General features: G+C 36.7%; 1 protein-coding gene across 3 annotated transcripts in view; it reads left to right on the forward strand.

Moving 5' to 3' along the window:
• CEP128 (centrosomal protein 128) overlaps positions 1-22,000 on the forward strand; it is a 488,113-nt gene that overhangs the window by 66,405 nt on the left and 399,708 nt on the right. For all 3 annotated transcript variants that reach the window (XM_033187243.1, XM_033187242.1, XM_033187244.1), the window contains one exon: positions 3,708-3,780. In XM_033187243.1, coding sequence (XP_033043134.1) covers positions 3,708-3,780 — 73 coding nt within the window. The remainder of the gene's footprint in view (positions 1-3,707; positions 3,781-22,000) is intronic.

Here is a 22,000-nt window from a genome sequence, read left to right on the forward strand (position 1 = left end):
CGTCTGCCCCATCTTCACAATTTTGTCAATCTGGATAGTCCCCAAGAGCTGTTATTTAATTTAAACTTCTTTACTCTCTTTCCATTTTTGTCATCACCAGTGGCAAGTGGCTTTCTTTCGGAGGCCATGTTTTGCTGAAAAACAAAGATTTTTATGCCTTCTTAAGAATTGCAATCCATATACAGCAATGATTAGGGAACAGTAAAGCTGAATTGAAATTTGTTTACGATATTTGCTTGCTAACTCCAGCTATCTAAATCATACCACGCACTAGTTCTGTGTTGCTGCAACAAAAATAGTCAAAACTATAAATGTTAAATACATGAATATCAAGTATAGGCTGTAATGAGAATGAAAGATTCTACCATTATTACTAGTGCTATTAGCTAATATTGAGCCCTTATTTCATGATTTAACTTTAATTCTAGTAACTACCCTTTGAAGTAATCATTATTTTTTCCTCTATTTTATGGATGAGGAAATGGGCATAGAGAGATGAAATAACTCAGCTCTCTAGAAATCAAACAGGAGGGCTGTAGCAGAGTCAGAATTAAAATCCAGGCAGTAAGGCCCCGAAGTTTCTGTTCTTTATCACTTACAGTATATGGTGGTTCAAAATCATTTTCACATGTGACTGATATGAATAAAGCATTTAAATTCCTGGATCGTGAGATATATTATTGAGCTATATTGCTAACCTTTTAAACTGGTAAGATTTATTTAATATTTAGGTTTTTTTTTTTTAACAAGTTGATAAAATTAACAAAATGACATTAACATTTTAATGTATTGTAGGAATGGTTTTATTACATAACCATTACCCATTTCAAGGAAGGGTATAAATTAAGCACTGGGAACATGAGTTACAGGGAATAGTTGCCTTGTAAGAAGACACAGGGGAAGTTGCAGGGATGATTTAGTTGATTAGTTTCAGTGGTCATTTAAATAACCAATATTGGACTGGGCTGTTAGTATCTGGTAATAGTTTTTGTTATCTATCTATAGGCTGGTACCATCTGGTAATAGCCTTGTGACCTAGAGGCATGTGTGAGGCAGAAAACTTTGTTTAACCCAAAATAGGAGTTAGGTTTCTTGGGAAATGAGGTGGCTTACCTTTGTGAATGTGTAAAATTTCTGGATGCTGTTCTGCTTTACTTGTACCACAAATTCTTACTTCATGTTTATAAAAATAATGGACAGGGAGTTAAAAAGTTTAACTTTCTATTTGATGTTGAAAGGTTGGTATTCTCATTTAATTACTGATTTTTCATTTTTGACATTTATTACAAAACATACATTAGATAATAAAAGTACACTGGGAAGCAAGCTTTTGGAAAGGATTAAGTAAAGTTTAATTCAGAAATCACCTACTTTCAATGCCATATGAAGAACTGATTTGGGCCAGGTGCAGTGGCTCAGGCCAATAATCCCAACACTTTGGGAGGCTGAGGCAGGTGGATCGTTTGAGCTCAGGAGTTTGAGACCAGCCTGGGCAACGTGGTAAAACCCCGTCTCTACTAAAAATACAGAAAAATTAGCCTAGCATGGTGGCACATGCCAGTGGTCCCAGCTACTTGGGAGGCTGAGGTGGGAGGATTGCTTGAGCCCAGGAGGTTGAAGCTGCAGTGAGCTGAGATGAGTCACTGTACTCCTGCCTGGGTATCAGAGTGAAACGTGTCACAAAGGAAAAAAAAAATTTGATTTGAGGAGGGCAAGGTAGAAGTCTGTTGCACTAGTATTTGAGAGTTGATGATGACCTGACCCAGGATTAAGGCAGGAGAGAGATGGACAGGGGTGTGTTTGAAGATACTGTTTTTGGAAATCAAAGAGACAGGATTTGGTAGTGGTGGGTGAGGGAGAATAAACTAAGGATGACTCTAAGATTTTCAATTTGAATAACTAGGTAGATGGTGATTCCACTTCCTGAGATATGGAAGACTGGTTAGGGTAGGTGAGGTGTAGAGAGTTTGGCCTTGAATATGTTATGTTCAAGATGCCTGTGAGACATTCAAATGGAAAGTAAAATATTCAGATAGGTATTTACTATGGAGCTCAAAGGAAAAGTCTCTGTTGAGGTAAAATTTAAGAGTGGTCAGCATGGAGAAGTGTCATTTGGAACCATGGAAATGGATAATAACAAGAGAGAAACTATAGGGAGGATATCAAGGACAGGACTGAGTTGCAAGGAGTTGTAATATTTAGGAATCTTATGATAGAAGGAGGAGCTGACCTGAGATGGAATAGCTAGTGAGATGGGGGAAATTCTAGACAGCATAGAACCACAAAAACCAAGAAGGGGGCTGTAATATTTATGGGTGTTGTGTCAGGTTCTTGCAGTTACTTATTTTTATTATCCTTTGGTGTTCCACTGTATGAATATATAGCAATATATTTTAACATTCTATACATACATACAGAAGGACATTTTCAGAGGTTTAAAGTCTTCGAAAATTTATCTTTTTAAGGTAATTTCCTCAAAAGGAAATTACCTAAGGATGCATAAGTTAAATAAGATTGTAACCAAGAAATAGAAAGATAAAGATATTAAGAAATAGTAAAATTAACCTGGGGATTCAGTGAAAGTAACCCTGGAATGACAGTCATGGAGCAGGCCCAGGAAGTATTCACTTTACATTAGAGCAGGAAAGTAAGTGTCCTTTGAGAAGAAGGTTGTCAAAAAGAGTGAAATAGATGGTTTGTTGACCATTCAGTAAGAAGTGGGAAGAAAATATCAATGATGTGATAAATAAGGCCCATATAAAGCCAAAAGATAATGAGAAAGCCTGGAAAAGACAAGAACACAAGAAAGTTATGATTCAAGTGTGAAGCTGACTAAAATGTGAGCATGACAGAATGTGAGCACAAAGCATCAATTCCATCAATTTCATAGGATGGAATAATTCATAATATTCATAAGATGTATAAATATATTACATAAAACTCTACAGGTCCAATAGAACCAAAAATGGTAATAACATAATCTGAAATTAGAGCATGAGCTAAATATTTCAAAACAGCCAATCGAAAATGTCTTGAGTTGAACATGATGAAGGCAACTAGCAAAATAATTAATAATGGAAATGGTTGTGCATGATTCACAGAGGGAAATGCAGCCAGAAGTAAGACAGTGCAAGACAGAAAGGCTTTTTCTTTTCTTTGTAAATCTTTCTGTACGATTTGTTCATTTATCATGTATGTTATTAATTTGATGAGAAACAAGATAATGGGAGGTCGGTTAGTGAGGATAGAGTTTGCACAGCACACTTTGAGGTAATTTCTTTATGAATTGCTAGAAAGAGCATGTAAGATCAAGAGTTTTTGTTCTCTTTTGTCCCTCTCTCTCTTCCTTTTTTCTTAATTTAAAATGGGAGATATTGCAACATGTTTGTTTACTGAGAGTGATGTTCCAGTGTAGCAGCAGTTCTCAAAGTTTGGTCTCCAGACCTGCAGACCTCTATTCCTGCATCACCTACGAATTTTAGAAAGGCACATTTTTGGGCCTCATGTCAGATTTGCTGATTTGAAATCTAGGGGACGGGATCCAGCAGTCTGTGTTTTAACAAGCCTTCCGGGTGTTTAAGATGTTGATAACATTTGAGAACCACTAAAGTAGAATATTTTGTAATAACATAATTATCATGTTATGCATTTCACTAGTTCTGTGTATTTTCTAAATATCCAAGTTTAAATCTTTTTTTGTGGCCTAGGTCGGATGCCGAAACAAAAAGGACTTTGGAAGAATTGACTGAAAAACTTAATGAAGCCCAGAAACAAGAAGTGGTGAGACCTCTTTTTTAATAAAAAGTTTTATTTCACATATAGAGGATGGGTCGGCTGGCCATAATCACAGTGAAGTTTAGTAGAGTTTAACCTTTTGAGTGGTATGTCCCATGTTGTCTAAAAGTGTGTTCTTGTAGCTCTTATAAAATGTTCATGAATTTTGGGTATTTATATTTGGCATATTTATATTTAGGGTATATTTATTTGGTATTTACATTTAGGGATTTATATAACAGTATTAGCATATTAGAGAGAGAGTCAACATTTGTTTTAACTAGGTTAGAGTTTATGATGACTATTTGAAAGATAATTTAAGTTTTACTGGCTCTGATTGTTCTGTAGTTTTTGTGAAATGATATTTGAGAAATGCAGAATGCTTTTTTTTTCTTTTCTTTTTTTTTTTTGAGATGGAGTCTCGCTCTGTTGCCCAGGCTGGAGTGCAGTGGCCGGATCTCAGTTCACTGCAAGCTCCGCCTCCCGGGTTCACGCCGTTCTCCTGCCTCAACCTCCCGCGCACAATGCTTTTCATAGTGGTTTTGTAGCACTCCCCATTTTCAGGTCGTCTCACATGTGTGTAGTTACAATTGCTACAAAGACCTCTTTGCTGTTGTTTTTGTCTGATATGGTTCCAGTTGAAAATACTCCTAATTCCCAAGCTTTATTATCTCAAAGTCATATTGTTGACACTCACTGTTCAGTGATTTATTTTTATCAAATCACTATCCTTGGTGGAATTAAGGTTAAAAAAATACAGTCTATATAGTGTTAATTTCTTTATATTATCAGTTTGTCTTTTTAGGAGGAAACGGTTAATGGTCACTAAACTTGCAAATTTGTCAGCTTCAGGAGTGTATTTATTCATTTCTCATAATACCTTTTTTTCAAGATAAGGAAAGTGAGCAGGATTTTTTCCTTAATATATTTTATTCAAATTGAAAGTTTCCTAGTAAAAGTAGATAATTTTTCTCCAGTTGTTAATTTGTTTACAATTCCTTACATAGATATGTTGAGTTCATTTTGGAGTTTGAATTTATTGGCTGAATGTGCTAAGAGATAAAAAGATCAACGAAGTTGATGTTTTTGAAAATAAGGTATTTGAAAATTTCTCTTATAGTGAAATTTGCTTATTTTAAAAATGTGAATAAACACTTGGCTACATGAAAATTCTTTTTTGTTTTTGGTATTAAGTTTTTTGTGAAGAGCCATAGAAAGGTGAAGATACAATGCCTGTCTTCTGCTGAAGTAGACAACATTTTTGCAATTAATGTGTGGCAATGTGGCATCTAATGTGTAATATCAAGATATGTTTTTTTTTTGCATAAAGTTCTAGATTTTTTCAGATGTACCAAGGGTACCTTCAATTTAAACTGTTCCAGTCTAAAATATCTAAAACATCACATACTTCCAAAAAAGGACTTTTCTGAGATTAACAGTTTGGTGCTTTTCTTAGTTAATTGCAATAGTTCACACAGTACGAAATCTGTGCTATTGTCTGATTTACATACTAAACAAGAGCTGAGGTACACATTTAAGAATGTTGCTCTAAGGTCCTCTTTAACTTACTAAGTAATATTCTGTCTTGTCTCATAAATTCCAGAGTGGAACCTGTTACTTGACAAGGAAAGCTGCTGAAGCTCTCTCTTCTTTTTTACTTGTTTTAAAATTTTAAAATTCGGTGGTGTACATACAGAAAAGTACATGTATCAGTGTATATAGCTTGATGAATTATCATGAGGCGAACATACCCTCACCACCCAGACCTGGAAATAGAATATTACCAGTATTCAAGAAAACTTCTAATTTCTCTTTCCAATCACTAACTCCTTGCTTTCTAAAGATAATCACTATTTTGCCTTTTAACCCTATAATTTCCCCCTGTTTTGAACTCCTTGTATTAATGGAACCATATAGGAGAAGTTTTTTTGGTCTTTGACTTCTTTTGCTAATCATTAGGATTGTAATGGGTGTTGTGTCAGGTTCTTGCATTTTGTTCATTTTTATTGTTCTTTGGTATTCCATTGTATTGATATACAGCAATATATGTTAACATTCTATAGCTACAGATAGATAGTTGGATTATTTTAAATTTGGGGCTTCTATGGATAATACTGCTATGACCACTCTTATTCAATATTTAGTGTACATGTGCATGCATTTCTGATGGTACGTAACATGGAGTACAGATCCTAGATGCCTTCAAATTTAGTAGACACCAAAAAATAGGTTTCCAAGGTGGTTGCACTAATTTACACTCCCACTAACAGTGTATGAGAATGCATGTTGCTCTTCTTCTTTCCAACACTTGCTATTACTTGTCCTTTCAATAGTAGCTATTATGATAGGTGTTTATGGTGTCACATTTTGGTTTTCTTTTGCATTTCATGATTACTACTGATGATGAACATATTTTCATATGTTTGTAGACTGTTGGTTATTTTCTTGTTTGAAGTGCCAGTTTGCATCTTTTGTCCACTTTTCAATTGGGTTGATTGTCTTTTTGTTATTGTTTTGTAGGAGGTCTTTACATATTTTTTTTCTTTGAGATGGAGTTTTGCTCTTGTCATCCAGGCTGCAGTGCAATGGCACGATTTCAGCTCACTGCAGTCTCTGCCTCCTGAGTTCCAGTGAGTCTCCTGCCTCAGTCTCCCGAATACCTGGGATTATAGGCGTGCACCACCACACCTGGCTAATTTTTTGTGTTTCTAGTAGAGATGAGGTTTAGCCATGTTGACCAGGCCAGTCTTGAACTCCTGACCTCAGATGATCCACCCACTTCGGTCTCCCAAAGTATTGGGATTACAGGCATGAGCCACTGCGCCTGGCCTATATATTTTCTATATGAGCACGTTGTGAGTTTTTTATATTGCATGTATCATCTCCCATATTGCAGCTTGTTTCTTTTCATTTTTATATTGTTCTTAATGGGACCTTCTATTGAATTTTAATCCAGTTTAATTTTCCATCTTCTCTTTTGTGGTTAGTACTTGTTTGACCTGTCTAAGAAGTCATTCCCTATATTTAGATCACAAAGATGTTCTCTTGTGTAATCATTTAGAAGCTTATGGTTTTACCTTTCACATTTAGATGTGATATTTACTTGAAATTGGTATTTGTGGTATGAATTAGGAGGAATACATTTTATATGAATGTTTAATTGATTAAGTTCCGTTCATTAAAAGGACTACTCTTTCCCCACTACTTTACAATCGTATCTTTGTTATACATCAAATGTTCATATGCACGAGCATCTGTTTCGGGACTCTTTGGTCCCCTGGATCTATCCAAGTGCCAGTATTCTACTGTCTTGATTACTGTTGCTTTGTATTTAGTTGTGATAGGGATAGAGTAACTCCTTTCATGCTGTTCTTCAAACTTGTCTTGTGTGTTCTTTGCATTTTGCATTTCCATATATATTTTGAAATCTGCAAATGAAATTATTAAAAATCTGGGATCTTGATTGGATTACATTGTTTCTATAGGTCAATTTGAAGAGAACTGAAATCTTTATAATATCCAGTTTTCCAATTTATAAACATAGTATATCTTTCCAATAATATTTTATGGTTTTTTTAATCTAGAAGTTAAAAAGATTTTTTTAAACAATTTTTTTGAGGTATAATTGACGTAGAATAAATGGCCCATATTTAAAGTGTACAGTTTGATAAGTTTTGACATAAGTGTATACCTGTGAAACCATCACCACAGTCAAGATAAGGACACACCCATCACCCCCCAAAATTTCGTGCCCACCCTGCCCTGATAGGCCCTTTCCCTACTCCTAAAACTCAAGTTTAAATGTAACTATCCTTTTACTTATTTTTTTTTAGTAAATTTTATTTTGCAAATTTAAGCTATGCAACATGATGTTATGGGATATACGTAGATAGTATAAAGATTATTACATTGAAGTAAATTAACATATCTGTCCTTTGACAGTTACCCATTTTTTTTTTTTTTTGTTTTGTGGCAAGAACATCTAAAATGTTCTTATTTAGCATGAATCCCATATACAGTACTGTTTTATTATCTATAGTTCTCATCTTGTCCTTTAGATCTCTAGACTTGTTCATCCTACATATCAGCTACTTTGTATCCTCTGACCTGCATCTTCCCATTTCATCCCCTCTAACCCCTCTGTCCCTGGTAACCACTGTTTTGTTCTCTCTTTCTGTATATTTGATTTCTTTTTGTAGATCCCATATTTAATTAGTGAGATCATGCAATATTTTTCTTTTTGTGTCTGGGTTATTTTACTTAGCATAATTGTTCTCCAGTCCCAGCCATGTTGTGGTAAATGAAAAGATCTCATTCTTTTGTAAGTCTGAGTAATATTTCATTGTATATATGTACCACAATTTCTTTATTCATTTTTCTATCAACAGACACTTAGGTTTTTTCCATATCTTGGCTGTTGTGAATAATGATGCAATGAACATAGGAATGTAGAATCTTTACATGGTGATGATTTTATTTCCTTTGGGTATATGCTCAGCAGAGGGACACATGTCATTTGGTAGTTCTATTTTTAATTACTCTTTCTGCATACTCTTGTCAACATTTGTTATTTTTTGACTTTTTAAAATAATAACCACCTTTACAGCTGTGATGTGGTATCTTATAGTGGTTTTGATTTGCATTTCCCTGATGATTAATGATGTTAAATACCTTTTGATATAGCTGTTGGTGATTTTTGTCTTCCATGGAGAAATGTCTATTTAGATCCTTTGCCTGTTTAAAAAATTGGATTGTTTGTTTTTCTACTATTGAGTTGTATGAGTTCTTTGTTAATTTTGGGTATTAACCTCATCAGATATATTGTTTGCCAATATTTTTTTCAATTTGTAGGCTACTATTTCATTTTGTTGATTATATCTTTTGCTGTACAGAGCAGCAAAAGATATAATTTTTTTTTTTGATTTGAAGTAGTCCCACTTATTTATTTTTGCTTTTGTGGCCTGAACTTTTGGTTTGATACCCAAAAATCGTTGCCAACTTCAGTGCCCAGGAGATTTTCCCCTATGTTCTCTTATAGGAGTTTTATAGTTCCTGGTCTCACAGTTAGGTCTTTTATCCATTTTGAGCTTATTTTTATGTATGGTATAAGGGTTCACTTTCTTTTGCATGTGAAATTTCAGTTTTCTTAACACCGTTTATTGAAGAGATTCTTCTTTCCTCATTGTGTCCTATTGGTGCCCCTGTCAAAAATTAGTTGACCATATCTGTTTGGGTTTGCTTCTAGGTTCTCTGTTCTGTTCTATTGGTGTATGTGTCTGTTTTTATGCCAGTACCACACTGTTTTGATTACTATAGCTTTGTTATATAATTTTTAAATCAGGAAGTATAATTCCTCCAACCTTGTTTTTCTTTCTTGGAATTGTTTTAGGGTCTTTATGTTTCCATACAAATTTTAGGATTTTTTTTTTTTTCCTGTGAGGAATGCCATTAGGATTTTGAAAGGGATTATACTGAACCTATATATTGCTTTGGGTAGAATGGATAATTTAACAATATTAATTCTTCTGATTCATGAGGATGGAATATCTTTTCATTTATTTTTTCATTATTTGATCTTCAATTTCTTTCATCAACATCTTACAGTTTTCTGTGTACAGGTTTTTCACCTTCTTGGTTAAATTTATTCTTCAGTTTTTTAATTTTTAAGACATGACATATGTATAAACATATACATATTTCATGAAATATTTCTATTCAGGCATGCAATATATAATAATCACATCAGGATAAATGGGGTATCCATCACCTCAAGCATTTATTCTTTGTTACAAACAATTCAATTATACTCTTTTAAGTATTTTTAAATGTATGATTAAATTTTCATTGACTATGGTTGTGCAGTCAAATACTTGGTCTTATTCATTCTTTTCATCTTTTTTTTTTGTACCTTTTAACCATTCCATCTCCTCCTCACCCTTCAACTATCCTTCTCAGCCTCTGGTAATCAATCCTCATACTCTCTGAGTTTGATTGTCTTAATTTTTAGCTCCTACATGTGATGTTTTTCTTTCTGTGCCTGGCTTATTTCACTTAACGTAATAGCCTCAAGTTCTATTCATGTTTTTGTAAATGACAGGACCTCATTTTTTTTATGGCTGAATAGTACTCCATTGTGTATAAGCAACCACGTTTTCCTTCTTTATTCTTCTGTCGATGGACACTTAGATTGTTTCCAAATCTTGGCTATTGTGGATAGTGCTGCAATAAATGTGGGAGTACAGATGTATTTTTAATATGCTGACTTTCTTTGTTTTGGGTATATACCTAGCAGTGGGATTGCTGGATCATGTGGTAGCTCTGTTTTTACTTTTTTGAGGACCCTCCATACTGTTCTCAAAATAGTGCGTATACTAATTTACATTCCCATCAACAGTGTGGGAGGGTTCTTTTTTTTTCCCACACCCTTGCCAACATTTGTTATTTATTGCCTGTTCACTCTGATGATAGTTTCTTTTACTGTGCAGTAGCTCTTTAGTTTAATTAGATCCTGTTTGTCTATTTTGGCTTTTGTTGCCATTGCTTTTGGTGTTTTAGTCATGAAGTCTTTGCCCATGCCTGTGTCCTGAAAGGTATTGGCTGTTTTCTTCTAGAGTTTTTTGGTTTTAGGATTTACGTTTAAGTCTTTAATCCAACTTGAGTTAATTTTTGTATAATGTGTAAGGAAGGGGTTCAGTTTCACTTTTCTGTATATGGTAGCCAGTTTTCCCAGCACCATTTATTAAATAGGGAATACTTTCCCCATTGCTTGTTTTTGTTAGATTTGTCGAAGATCAGATGGTTATAGATGTGTGGTATTATTCCTGCGGCCTCTGTTCTGTTCCATTGGTCTATGTATCTGTTTTGGTACCAGTACCATGTTTTGGTTGCTGTAGCCTTGTAGTATATTTTGAAGTCAGGTAGTGTGATACCTCCAGCTTTGTTCTTTTGGCTTAGGATTGTTTGGCTATGCGGGCTCCTTTTTGGTTCCATATGAAATTTAAAGTAGTTTTTTTTAGTTCTGTGAAGAAAGTCAATGGTAGCTTGATCGGCATAGCATTGAATCTATAAATTACTGTGGGCTGTGTTGCCATTTTCATGATGTTGATTCTTCCTATCCATGAGGATGGAATGTTTATCCATTTTTTTGTGTCCTCTTTTATTTCCTTGAGCAGTGGGTGTAGTTCTTGAGGAGGTTCTTCATGTCCCTTGTAAGTTGTATTCCTAGGTATTATATTTTCTTTGTAGCACTTGTGAATGGGAGTTCACTCATGTTTTGGCTCCCTGTTTGTCTGTTACTGGTGTATAGGAATGCTTGTGATTTTTGCCCATTGATTTTGTATCCTGAGACTTTGCTGAAGTTGCTTACCAGCTTAAGGAATTCTGGGGCTGAGACGATGGGGTTTTCTAAATATACAATCATGTTCTCTGCAAACAGAGACAATTTGACTTCCTCTCTTCTTATTTGAATTTATTTCTCTTGCTTGATTGCCCTGGCCAGAACTTCCAATACCATGTTGAATAGGAGTGGAGAGAGAGGTCATCCTTGTCTTGTGCCGGTTTTCAAAGGGAATGCTTCTAGCTTTTGCTGATTCAGTATGATATTGAGTATGGATTCCTCATAAATAGGTCTTATTATTTTGAGATATATTCCCTCAATAACTAGTTTCTTGAGTGTTTTTTTACCATGAAGGCTGTTGAATTTTGTTGAAGGCCTTTTCTGCTACTATTGAGATAATCATGTGGTTTTTGTCATTAGTTCTGTTTATGTGACAGATTATGTTTACTGATTTGCATATGTTGAACCAGCCTTGCATCCCAGGGATGAAGCCAACTTGATCGTGGTGAATAAGTGTTTTGATGTGCTGCTGGATTTGGTTTGCCAGTATTTTATTGAGGATTTTTGCATCAATGTTCATCAGGGATATTGGCCTGAAATTTTCTTTTTTTTGTTGAGTCTCTGCCAGGTTTTGGTATCAGGATGATGCTGACTTCATAAAATGAGTTAGGAAGGAGTCCCCCTTTTTTCTATTGTTTGGAATAGTTTCACAAGGAATGGTACCAGCTCCTCTTTGTACCTCTGGTAGAATTCGACTGTAAATTGGTCTGGTCCTGGGATTTTTTTGGTTGGTAGGCTATTAATTACCTGCTCAATTTCAAAACTTGTTATTGGTCTATTCAGGGATTTGACTTCTTCCTGGTTTAGTGTTGGGAGGGTGTTTGTGTCCAGGAATTCATCCATTTCTTCTAGATTTTCTAGTTTATTTGCATAGAGGTGTTTATAGTATTCTCTGATGGTAGTTTGTATTTCTGTGGGATCAGTGGTCATAGCCCTTTTATAATTTCTTATTGTGTCTGTTTGATTCAGATCTCTTTTCTTCTTTATTAGTCTGGCTAGCAGTCTATCTATTTTGCTAATCTTTTCAAAAAACCAGCTCCTGGATTCTTTGATTTTTTGAAGGACTTGTTGTGTCTCTATCTCCTTCAGTTCTGCTCTGATCTTAGTTATTTCTTGTCTTCTGCTAGCTTTTGAATTCATTTGCTCTTGCTTTTCTAGTTCTTTTAATTGTGATGTTAGGGTGTTGATTTTAGGTCTTTCCCACTTTCTGATATCAGCATTTAGTGCTATAAATTTCCCTCTAAGCACTGCTTTAGCTGTATCCCAGATGTTCTGGTACATTGTGTTTTTGTTCTCATTGGTTTCAAATAACTTCTTGATTTCTGCCTTAATTTTGTTATTTACCCAGTAGTCATTCAGGATCAGATTGTTCAGTTTCCGTGTAGTTGTGCAGTTTTGAGTGAGTTTTTTAATCCTGAGTTCTAATTTGATTGCACTGTGAGCTGAGAGACTGTTTGTTATGATTTCTATTCTTTTGCATTTGCTGAGGAGTGTTTCACTTCCAATTATGTGGATAATTTCAGAATAAGTGCTATGCAGTGCTGAGAAGAATGTATATTCTGTTGATTTAGGGTGGAGAGTTCTGCAGATGTCTATTAGGTCCACTTGGTCCAGAGCTGAGTTCAAGTCCTGAATATCCTTGTTAATTTTCTGTCTAATTGATCTGTCTGATATTGACAGTGGGATGTTAAAGTCTCCCACTGCCATTATGTGGGAGTCCAAGTCTCTTTGTAGATCTCTAAGTACTTGCTTTATGAATCTGGGTGGTCCTGTATTGGGTGCATATATATTTAGTATAGTTAGCTTATAGATAAAACTCCCATCTCCCTGGGAACACAGCACCTGGGGAAAGGGGCAGCCGTGGGCGCAGCTTCAGCAGACTTAAATGTTCCTGCCCGCTGGCTCTGAAGAGAGCAGCGTACCTCCTAGAACAGCACTTGAGCTCTGCTAAGGGAAAGACTGCCTCCTTGAGTGGATGCCTGACCCCCGTGCCTCCTGACTGGGAGACACCTCTCAGCAGGGGTGAACAGACACCTCATACAGGAGAGCTCTGGCTGGCATCAGGCAGGTGTCCTTCTGGAACGAAGCTTCCAGAGGAAGGAACAGACAGCAAAATATTTGCTGTTCTGCAGCCTCCGCTGGTGATACCCAGGCAAATAGGGTCTAAAGTGGACCTCCAGCAAACTCCAAGAGACCTGCAGCAGAGGGGCCTGACTGTGAGAAGGAAAACTAACAAACAGAAAGCAGTAACATCAACATCAACAAAAATGATGCCCACAGAAAAGCCCTATCCAAAGGTCATCAGCATCAAAGATCAAAGGTAGATAAATCCATGAAGATGAGGAAAAATACTGAAAATTCCAAAAACCAGAACGACTCTTGTCCTCCAAATGATCGCAACTCCTCTCCAACAACAGTACAAAACTGGACAGAGAATGAGTTTGACTTTGACAGAAGCAGGCTTCGGAAGATGGGTAATAACAAACTCCTCTGAGCTAAAGGAGCGTGTTCTAACCCAATGCAGGGAAGCTAAGAACGTTGATAAAAGATTATAGGAACTGCTCACTAGAATAACCAGTTTAGAGAAGAATATAAATGACCTGATTGGGCTGAAGAACACAGCACAAGAACTTCGTGAAGCACAGACAAGTATCAAAAGCCAAATCGATCAAGCAGAAGAAAGGATATCAGAGATTAAAGATCAACTAAATAAAATAAAGCATGAAGACAAGATTAGAGAAAAAAGAATGAAAAGGAACAAACAAAGCCTCCAAGGAATATGGGACTATGTGAAAAGACCAAACCTATGATTCACTGGTGTACCTGAAAGTGATGGGGGGAATGGAACCAAGCTGGAAAACACTCTTCAGGATATTATCTAGGAGAACTCCCCCGACCTAACAAGACAGGCCAACATTCATATTCAGAAAATACAAAGAACACCACTAAGATCCTCCTCGAGAAGAGCCATCCCAAGACACATAATTGTCAGATTCTCCAGGGTTGAAATGAAGGAAAAAATGTTAAGAGCAGCCAGATAGAAAGGTCAGGTTACCTACAAAGGGAAGCCCATCAGACTAACAGCAGATCTCTCAGCAGAAACACTACAAGCCAGAAGAGAGTGGGGGACAACATTCGACATTCTTAAAGAAAAGAATTTTCAATCCAGAATTGCATATGCAGCCAAACTAAGCTTCACAAGCTAAGGAGAAATAAAATCCCTTACAAACAAGCAAATGCTGAGGGATTTTGTCACCACCAGGCCTGCCTTACAAGAGCTTCTGAAGGAAGCACTAAATATGGAAAGGAAAAACCAGTACCAGCCACTGTAAAAACATACCAAATTGTAAAGACCATCAATACCAGGAAGAAATCGCATTAAATAGCGGGCAAAATAACCAGCTAGCATCATAATGACAGGATCAAATTCACACATAACAATATTAACCTTAAATGTTAAGTGGGCTAAATGCCCCAATTAAAAGATACAGACTAGCAAATTGGACAGAATCGAGACCCATCTCACATGCAAAGACACACATAGGCTCAAAATAAAGGGATGGAGGAATATTTACCAAGCGAATGAAAAGCAAAAAAAAAAAAAAAAAAAAAAAGCAGGGGTTGCAATCCTAGTCTCTGATAAAACAGACTTTAAGCCAAAAAGATCAAAAAACACAAAGAAGGGTTTTCCAATATATTGGCATATAGTTACTCGTAGTGGCCACTAATGATCCTTTGAATTTCTGCAGTAGCAGTTGTAATCTCTCCATTTTCACCTCTGATTTTATTTGTTTGGGCATTCTCCATTTTTTTCTTAGTTAGTTTGGCTAAAGGTTTGTCAATTTTACTTATCTTTTTAAAAAAACAACTTTTCATTTCATTGATCTTTTGTATTTTCTTAATTTCAATTTCATTTATTTCTACTCTGATCTTTGTTATTTCTTCTACTAATTTTGGGTTTGGTTTATTCTTGCTTCTTCAGTTTTTTTTTTTTTTTTTGTGCTATCATAAATGGAACTATTTTCCTGATTTCTTTTTCAGTTAGATTGCTGTGTATAAAAATGTAGTATTTTTATGTGTCGATTTTCTATCCTTTATGAGCTTATTTTTTTTAATAGTTTTTTTCTTTTTTGTGTGGAATCTTTGGGGTTTTTGAGGTGTAGGACCATTTCCTCTGCAAATAGAGATAACTTTACTTCTTTTCCAGTTGGATGCATTTTATTTTTTTCTTGTCTGATTTTTCTTGCTGGTACTTTTAGGACTATGTTGAATAGAAGGAGGGGGGCATCCTTGCCTTGTTCTGGATCTCAATGGAAAAGCTTTCGGTTTTTCTTCATTTTTATAATGTCCACTGTGGGCTTTTCATAAATGGTTTTTATTATGTTGAGGAACTTTCTTTATATGCCTAAATTTTTGACAGTTTTTATCAAGAAAGTATGTTGGACTTCGTTAAATGCTTTTTTTTTTTCCCATCAGTTGAGATTAGAATGTGGTTTTTATATTTTGTCCTGTTAATATGATGTATGATATCAATTTGCATATGTTTAATCAGCCTTGTATGCCAGGAATAAATCCTGTCTGGTCATGGTGTATAATTTTTTTGGTGTGTTGTTGGCTTTGATTTGCAAATATTTTATTGAGGATTTCCATCAGTGTTCATCAGAAAAATTGTCATAGCTTTCTTTTCTTGTGATGTCTTTATCTGGCTTAGGTTTCAAAGTGATAATGTGTTTTGATGTATTTCTTCCAGCTCCATTTTTTGGCAGAGTGTAAGAAATTTTGATATTAATTCTTGCTGCTCTTAAAAATTGTCTTTGATTTTTGACAGTTTGATTATGATATGACTTGAAGAGGATCTCTTTGAGTTGAATCTATTTGGGAACATTTGAGTTTCATAGATCTGGTATCTGTATCTTTTCCAAGACTTGGGAGGTTTTCAGCAATTATTTCATTAAGTAAACATTCTTTTCTCTGTCTTTTCTCTTTATGAAATTCCCAGTTGTGAACATTTGTTTGCTTTATGGTTTTTTATGTCTTTACTCTTTTTCATTCTTTTTTCCCCTCTGGTTGAGTCATTTCAAAATACTTATGTCAAATTCACAAACTCTCTCTTCTGTTTGATCTAGTCTGCTGTTACAACTCTCAATTTTATTCTTATCTCATTGATTCAGTTCTTCAGCTCCAAGATTTATGTTTGGTTCTTTTTTTAACAACATGTATCTCTTTGTTGAATTTCTCATTCAGATCATTAATTGTGTTCCTGTTTTTTTTTAATTGTCTATTTGTATTTTCTTGCATCTCATTGGAGTTTTTAGGGTGTTATTTTCAAATTCCTTTGGGGCAATTTATAAATTTTTGTTTCTTTGGGATCAATTACTGTATAATTATTGTGGTTCTTTGGTGGTGTCATATTTCTTTGCTTTATCATTTTTTTCTGTGTCCCTGTGTTAATTTCTGTCTATCTGGTGGTACAGTCACTCCTTGCAAACTTTACAGAGTGGCTTTTGTAAGGGAAAATGTTTAGCTGCAGATGGGCCTGAGAGTCCTGCTGTGCAGAGTGTGGTGGCTCTGCTTCTGTGTCAGTGCAGTGTTGTAGTCTCTGTGAAGCTTTTTCATTTGTGGTTAATGTTAGTGATACCTGCAGAGCCTCAGTGGTCTAGGCTGAAGGAATTTGTGTTAGCGACAGTGGCTGTGTAGATTATTAGAGCAAGGGTTTTAGGGATTCTCCTGTTTTTGTCTTCCTTAGAGTGGGGATTCTTAGCTGAGAGGATCTCTCTTGAAGTTGGATCTGACACGGTTCACAGGCTGCTGCAGTGGCACTAGGATCCACGGCACAGATGCTCAGAGTGGTCATGAGGTCAGGATCTTGCACTCATTGTCTTCTGAAGCTATTGTAGCACCTGGGACTTGAGGTACAGAATCACTCTCCAAGGCATGAGTGGATGCAATTCTTCCAGTAAGCTAAGGTTTGTTGCTCTAAGGGACAACCTGGTAGCTCAGGCCCAGGGGGTTGGGAAGCAGCTATGATTCTTACCCATGGGAGCAGGGTACCACACTTGTATGGCTCCAGCGAGGCAGGGGTGCTCCAGAGGCTCAGGCCCTGGGCTTGGGTACAACTGCAATTTGGGACCTAAAACCAACAGGGCACAGTAGAAGGCTGGACTCCAGGATATGAGGAACCATGCAGTGGTGACTCTGGACTCCAGGATATGAGGAACCATGCAGTGGTGACTCTGGACTCCAGGATATGAGGAACCATGCAGTGGTGACTCTGGACTCCAGGATATGAGGAATCATGCAGTGCTGACTCTGGACTCTGTGATGGTGGGTGGGCTATGGCAGTAACCCAAGCTTTAAGAGGCCAGCTGCAACAGCAGCAAGGACTGAGGAATGGCAATATACCGCTGTGGCTTGGGTCTCAAGTGGGGGAGAGAAGCACAGAGATGACTCCATTCCTTGAAGAGATGAGGTGCCTGAGTAGCTTAGACAGTCGAGGGCTAATCTATTTCCAGGTAGATGGGGTGTGTTGTGGTTCTTGGGCATGCAGGGTGCGGTGGCACCGCTCAGCCATGGCTCTTATTCCCTAGTATGTGAGGCACTGCTAAAGTGCAGCTACGTGAGTCAGTAGAGCCTCTGGATTCCTGGGTATGTGGTGTCATGTCACGTGTGTGCTGGGAGGCATGACTGCTCCAATATGCTGGAGGACCAGGGTCCCTGCAGGGGGAGGGTCTGCTGCCTCACCAATGGCATGGTGTTGAAGGAGACTTCTCTGGTGTGTAGGAGGCCAGAGGTCCGTGTGTGGCAGAGCACTACCTTGGCTGTGCCATGAGGGGTGCCACTTCTCCGGTATGTAGGAGGTCTGAGGTACCCAGGTGGTAGGGTGCCACATCTGCTGTGGCTCCAGAGGCATAAATTCTCCAGTGTGCCCAAGGCCTGAGGTACCTGGGGTGGAGGGTGGGTATTGTCTTGGCCCTGGCACCTGTTGTGAGACTGTTCCAGCACTTTAAGGCTCTGGGTCCCTGGGAGTGGGGCATCCCTTCAGCTTGGTCCTAAGGGGAGGATACAGCAGTGACTGAGACAGGGATACGCAGTGACTCTGAAGTAGCTTGTCCCTAGGTGGTAGGGCTGATCCCCAACTGGGGGGATGAGGTAGTGAAGCAAGGTGATTCCTTTCCTTCCCTGTGCAGCCATTCTGGCTTTTTGTTCCCTATAGAATTTCTGTTGCTACTTTGCTGTTCTCATTGCTCTCCTGTAGTTATTTTGGTTCAAAATGTGGTTTGTGTGTGTGTGTGTGTGTGTGTGTGTGTGTGTGTGTTTTCTTGTGGTGGAGAAAAGTGCTAGGAGCATTTAGTTGGCCAGCTTGCTGACGTCACTCTAAGAAGTTTTATATCTTATACATTTTTAATACAATTTATTTCTTGAATTTGATGTCTTTCATGCTATTTTATAGGGTGTCATTAAATTTTTTGTAAAGGTCAGTATAACACTGTTTTGATTTGGAGGATTTGCTGTATTACATTTAATGTAAATGTTGATTTCATTTATTTAAATTTCCCATCTTACTATTTGGTTTCTCTTGGTCCCACTTACTATATTTCCTTTTTTTGTGTGTGTGTTTTTTGGTTTTATTAGTTTTCATTTTTCTGTATTCCACATCTATTAGCTTCTAATTATATCTTGTTATTGCATTGTTACCCTAGGGGTTACAACATGTGTCTTTGAGATTTCAACACTAATATAAATTAATTCTTTTAGCTCTTCTCAGAAAATGCAAAGATCTTACTGTACCTCGACTCCATAAACCTCGCTTTTCACTTTTATGCTATTTTGTTATTTAATTTTGTATTTAATTGAGCCTTAGAATATGTTACTGTTATTTTATGCAATAATGGTTTATTTAGGTTTACCCTTAGATTTACTGTCTTTTGTTCTTCAGTCTTTTCTGCATTTTTCAGATTGCACATCTACCTTAAGAACATATTTAAAATTTTCCTTTACGGTGAGCGTGCATATGCCCGAAAGTGTCCCATCTATAATTTCCTTTAGAGCGTGTGCTTTGGTGAAAAATCTTCTCTGTGTGTGTCTGAAAATGTCTTTCACTTACTTTGTTGAAAGAAATTTTCACTGGATATAAAATTCTAGATAAGCCATTTTCCCTCTATTCTGTATTTTAAAGAAATTTAATCATTTGGGAGTTTAATTGTTTCTATTGAGAAATCAGATATTAGTCTTTTTGATGGTTTTTTTTTTTTTTTTTTTTTGAGATAAGAGTCTTGCTCTGACACCCAGGCCGGAGTGCAGTAGCACAATCTTGGCTCACTGCAACCTTCACCTCTGAGGTTCAAGTAATTCTCTTGCCTCAGCCTGTCGAGTAGCTGGGACTACAGGCGCGTACCACCACATCTGGCTAATTTTTTGTATTTTTAGTAGAGACGGGGCTTCACCGTGTTAGCCAGGATGGTCTCAGTGTCCTGACCTTATGATCCACCCTCCTCGGCCTCCCAAAGTGCTGGGATTACAGGCATGAACCACCGTGCCCGGCCTAATGCTTTTTTTTAAAGGTGTAATAGATTTTTTTTTCACTAATTGCTTTTGAGTTTTTCTTCTTTGTTTTTATTTATAGTTTTACTATGATAAACGTGTGTGTGTGTGTGCGTGTGTTTTGACTTGTTGCTTTGATGCTTATAGTACTATTATCTCTTCAAAAAATACTTTTATTCTGTGTCTCTTTTTTTAGGACTTCACATTATATATAATCTTGAACTTTTGACTTTATCCCCTTTTTCTCTTATGCTCATTTCTGTCAGTTTTAATTTTTTCTTCTTTCTTTATTTTGAATATTTTCTTCTGACTTTTTATTTAGTAACTTAATATCTCTTCAGCTGAGGCAAGCCTATTAAACCCACTCACTGTTTTCCTTTTAAATCATTGCAAGTTTCACTACTAGAATTGTCATCTGATTAACTTTGTAATTGTTTATCAAAATCATCAATCTGTTTATCTGTGTCTCATGACTTCATTATCTAGATCTTCTATGCATCTATTTCGATTGTCTATTATCCCTTGCTTTTCTTAGACTTTGATCACATTGCTTTGTCCTACTATTTACTTTTGGTTCTCTAGTTCTTGTTGTTTGATGACAGAAAACCTACTTTATTTTCTGCCAACAAAATTTGAATAGATAATTTGAGGCCTAGGACATTGTTATGTATGAGAATATAGACATTTACTTTTTGTTATAGACTAGGGTCAGTAGCAATCGTGGATTATCTTATTGTTTGTTGTTGAGATACCTAATAAACTTTGGTACTGAATCTTGAGTATTTCTGGTTCACCCTTACTGCTTGTGTATAGCCCTTCAGGATTCCAGTCCAAAGGCTAAGAGAGTGATTAATCAGGGACCCATTACTTGCAAGTCTCTCAACTCAACTCTTTTTCTCATTTAACCTTAAGAATCTGGTAAAAACTCTGTTCAGCTTCTCAGTGTCTCAGCTGCCTTTTCTGAAATGAGCTGATATTTCAGGGGAAAAAGTGATTTCAAAGGATAGACTGTTCTCTCTGGGTTTCTTTCTTCTGCGTATTATTCTTATATTTCCTTATTACTTTTTAACTTCCCAGTGTTTTAAAAAACAATTATATTTAAAATATTCTTTCTAGCTTTCTAGTTACTAGTTACCTTCATCTGAATTATCTAGTCTGTTATTTCTCGAAGTGAAACTCCTTAATCTTTTAATCTTTTTTACATATCCGATGTCATTACTATGTTTGCTATTTCCTTCCTTCTCTCTCTTTCTCTTCTCTTCTCTCTTTTCTTTTCTCTTTTCGTTTCTTTCTTTCTTTCTTTCCTTTCTTTCTTCTTTCTTTTTTTTTTTTTTTTTTTGACAGATTCTCACTCTGTCACTCAGGCTGGAGTGCAGTGGTGTGATCTCAGCCTCCACCTCCTGGATTCAAGTGATTCTCCTGCCTCAGCCTCCTCAGTAACTGGGATTACAGGTGTGTGCCATGACACTCGGCTAATTTTTGTATTTTTAATAGAGACAGGGTTTCATGATGTTGCCCAGGCTGGTCTCGAACTCCTGACCTCAGATGATCAGCCTACCTCAGCCTCCTAAAGTGATGGGATTATAGGCATGAGTCACCCCACTGCACCCAGGCTATGGTTTCTAATGCACAAGATTTGACTAAGTTTTTCAACTGTTGCATGAGGCTTCTTTCACTTGCTACCTAGATATACATCTTGTGAACATGCTTGTTGTATTAGTTTGTTTTTATGCTGCTGATAAAGACATACCCAAGACTGGGCAATTTACAAAAGAAGGAGGTTTAATGGACTTACAGTTCCGCATGGCTGGGGAGGCCTCACAATCATGATGGAACGCAAGGAGGAGCAAGCCACATCTTACATGGATGATGGCAGGCAAAAAGAGAGAGCTTGTTCAGGGAAACTCCCATTTTTAAAACAAATTTATTAAAAATATTCTTATTTTATTTAAAATATTTTATGTAAAATATTTGTGATATTAAAAATATCACGAGGATAGTGCAGGAAGACCCACTCCCATAATTCAATCACCTGCCACTGGGTTCCTCCCATGACATGTGGGAATTGTGGGAGTTACAATTCAAGATGAGATTTGGGGTGGGGACACTGCCAAATTATTATATTACTTGTAAGTGGGCTTTGATCTAAATTCGGATATCCTTAATATTCTACTGAGGTCCCTGTAGACCTGAGTGAGCCATGGTCATATCCAGTTTTACTGTCATGCTGTTTTTTGAAACTGTTAGATAGTTGGGATGGTTTCAATTTGGGGTTTAATAGTACTAATT

The sequence above is a fragment of the Trachypithecus francoisi genome, unplaced genomic scaffold (genome assembly GCF_009764315.1).
Source record: "Trachypithecus francoisi isolate TF-2019V2 unplaced genomic scaffold, Tfra_2.0 Lachesis_group3, whole genome shotgun sequence".
Classification (NCBI taxonomy): domain Eukaryota; kingdom Metazoa; phylum Chordata; class Mammalia; order Primates; family Cercopithecidae; genus Trachypithecus; species Trachypithecus francoisi.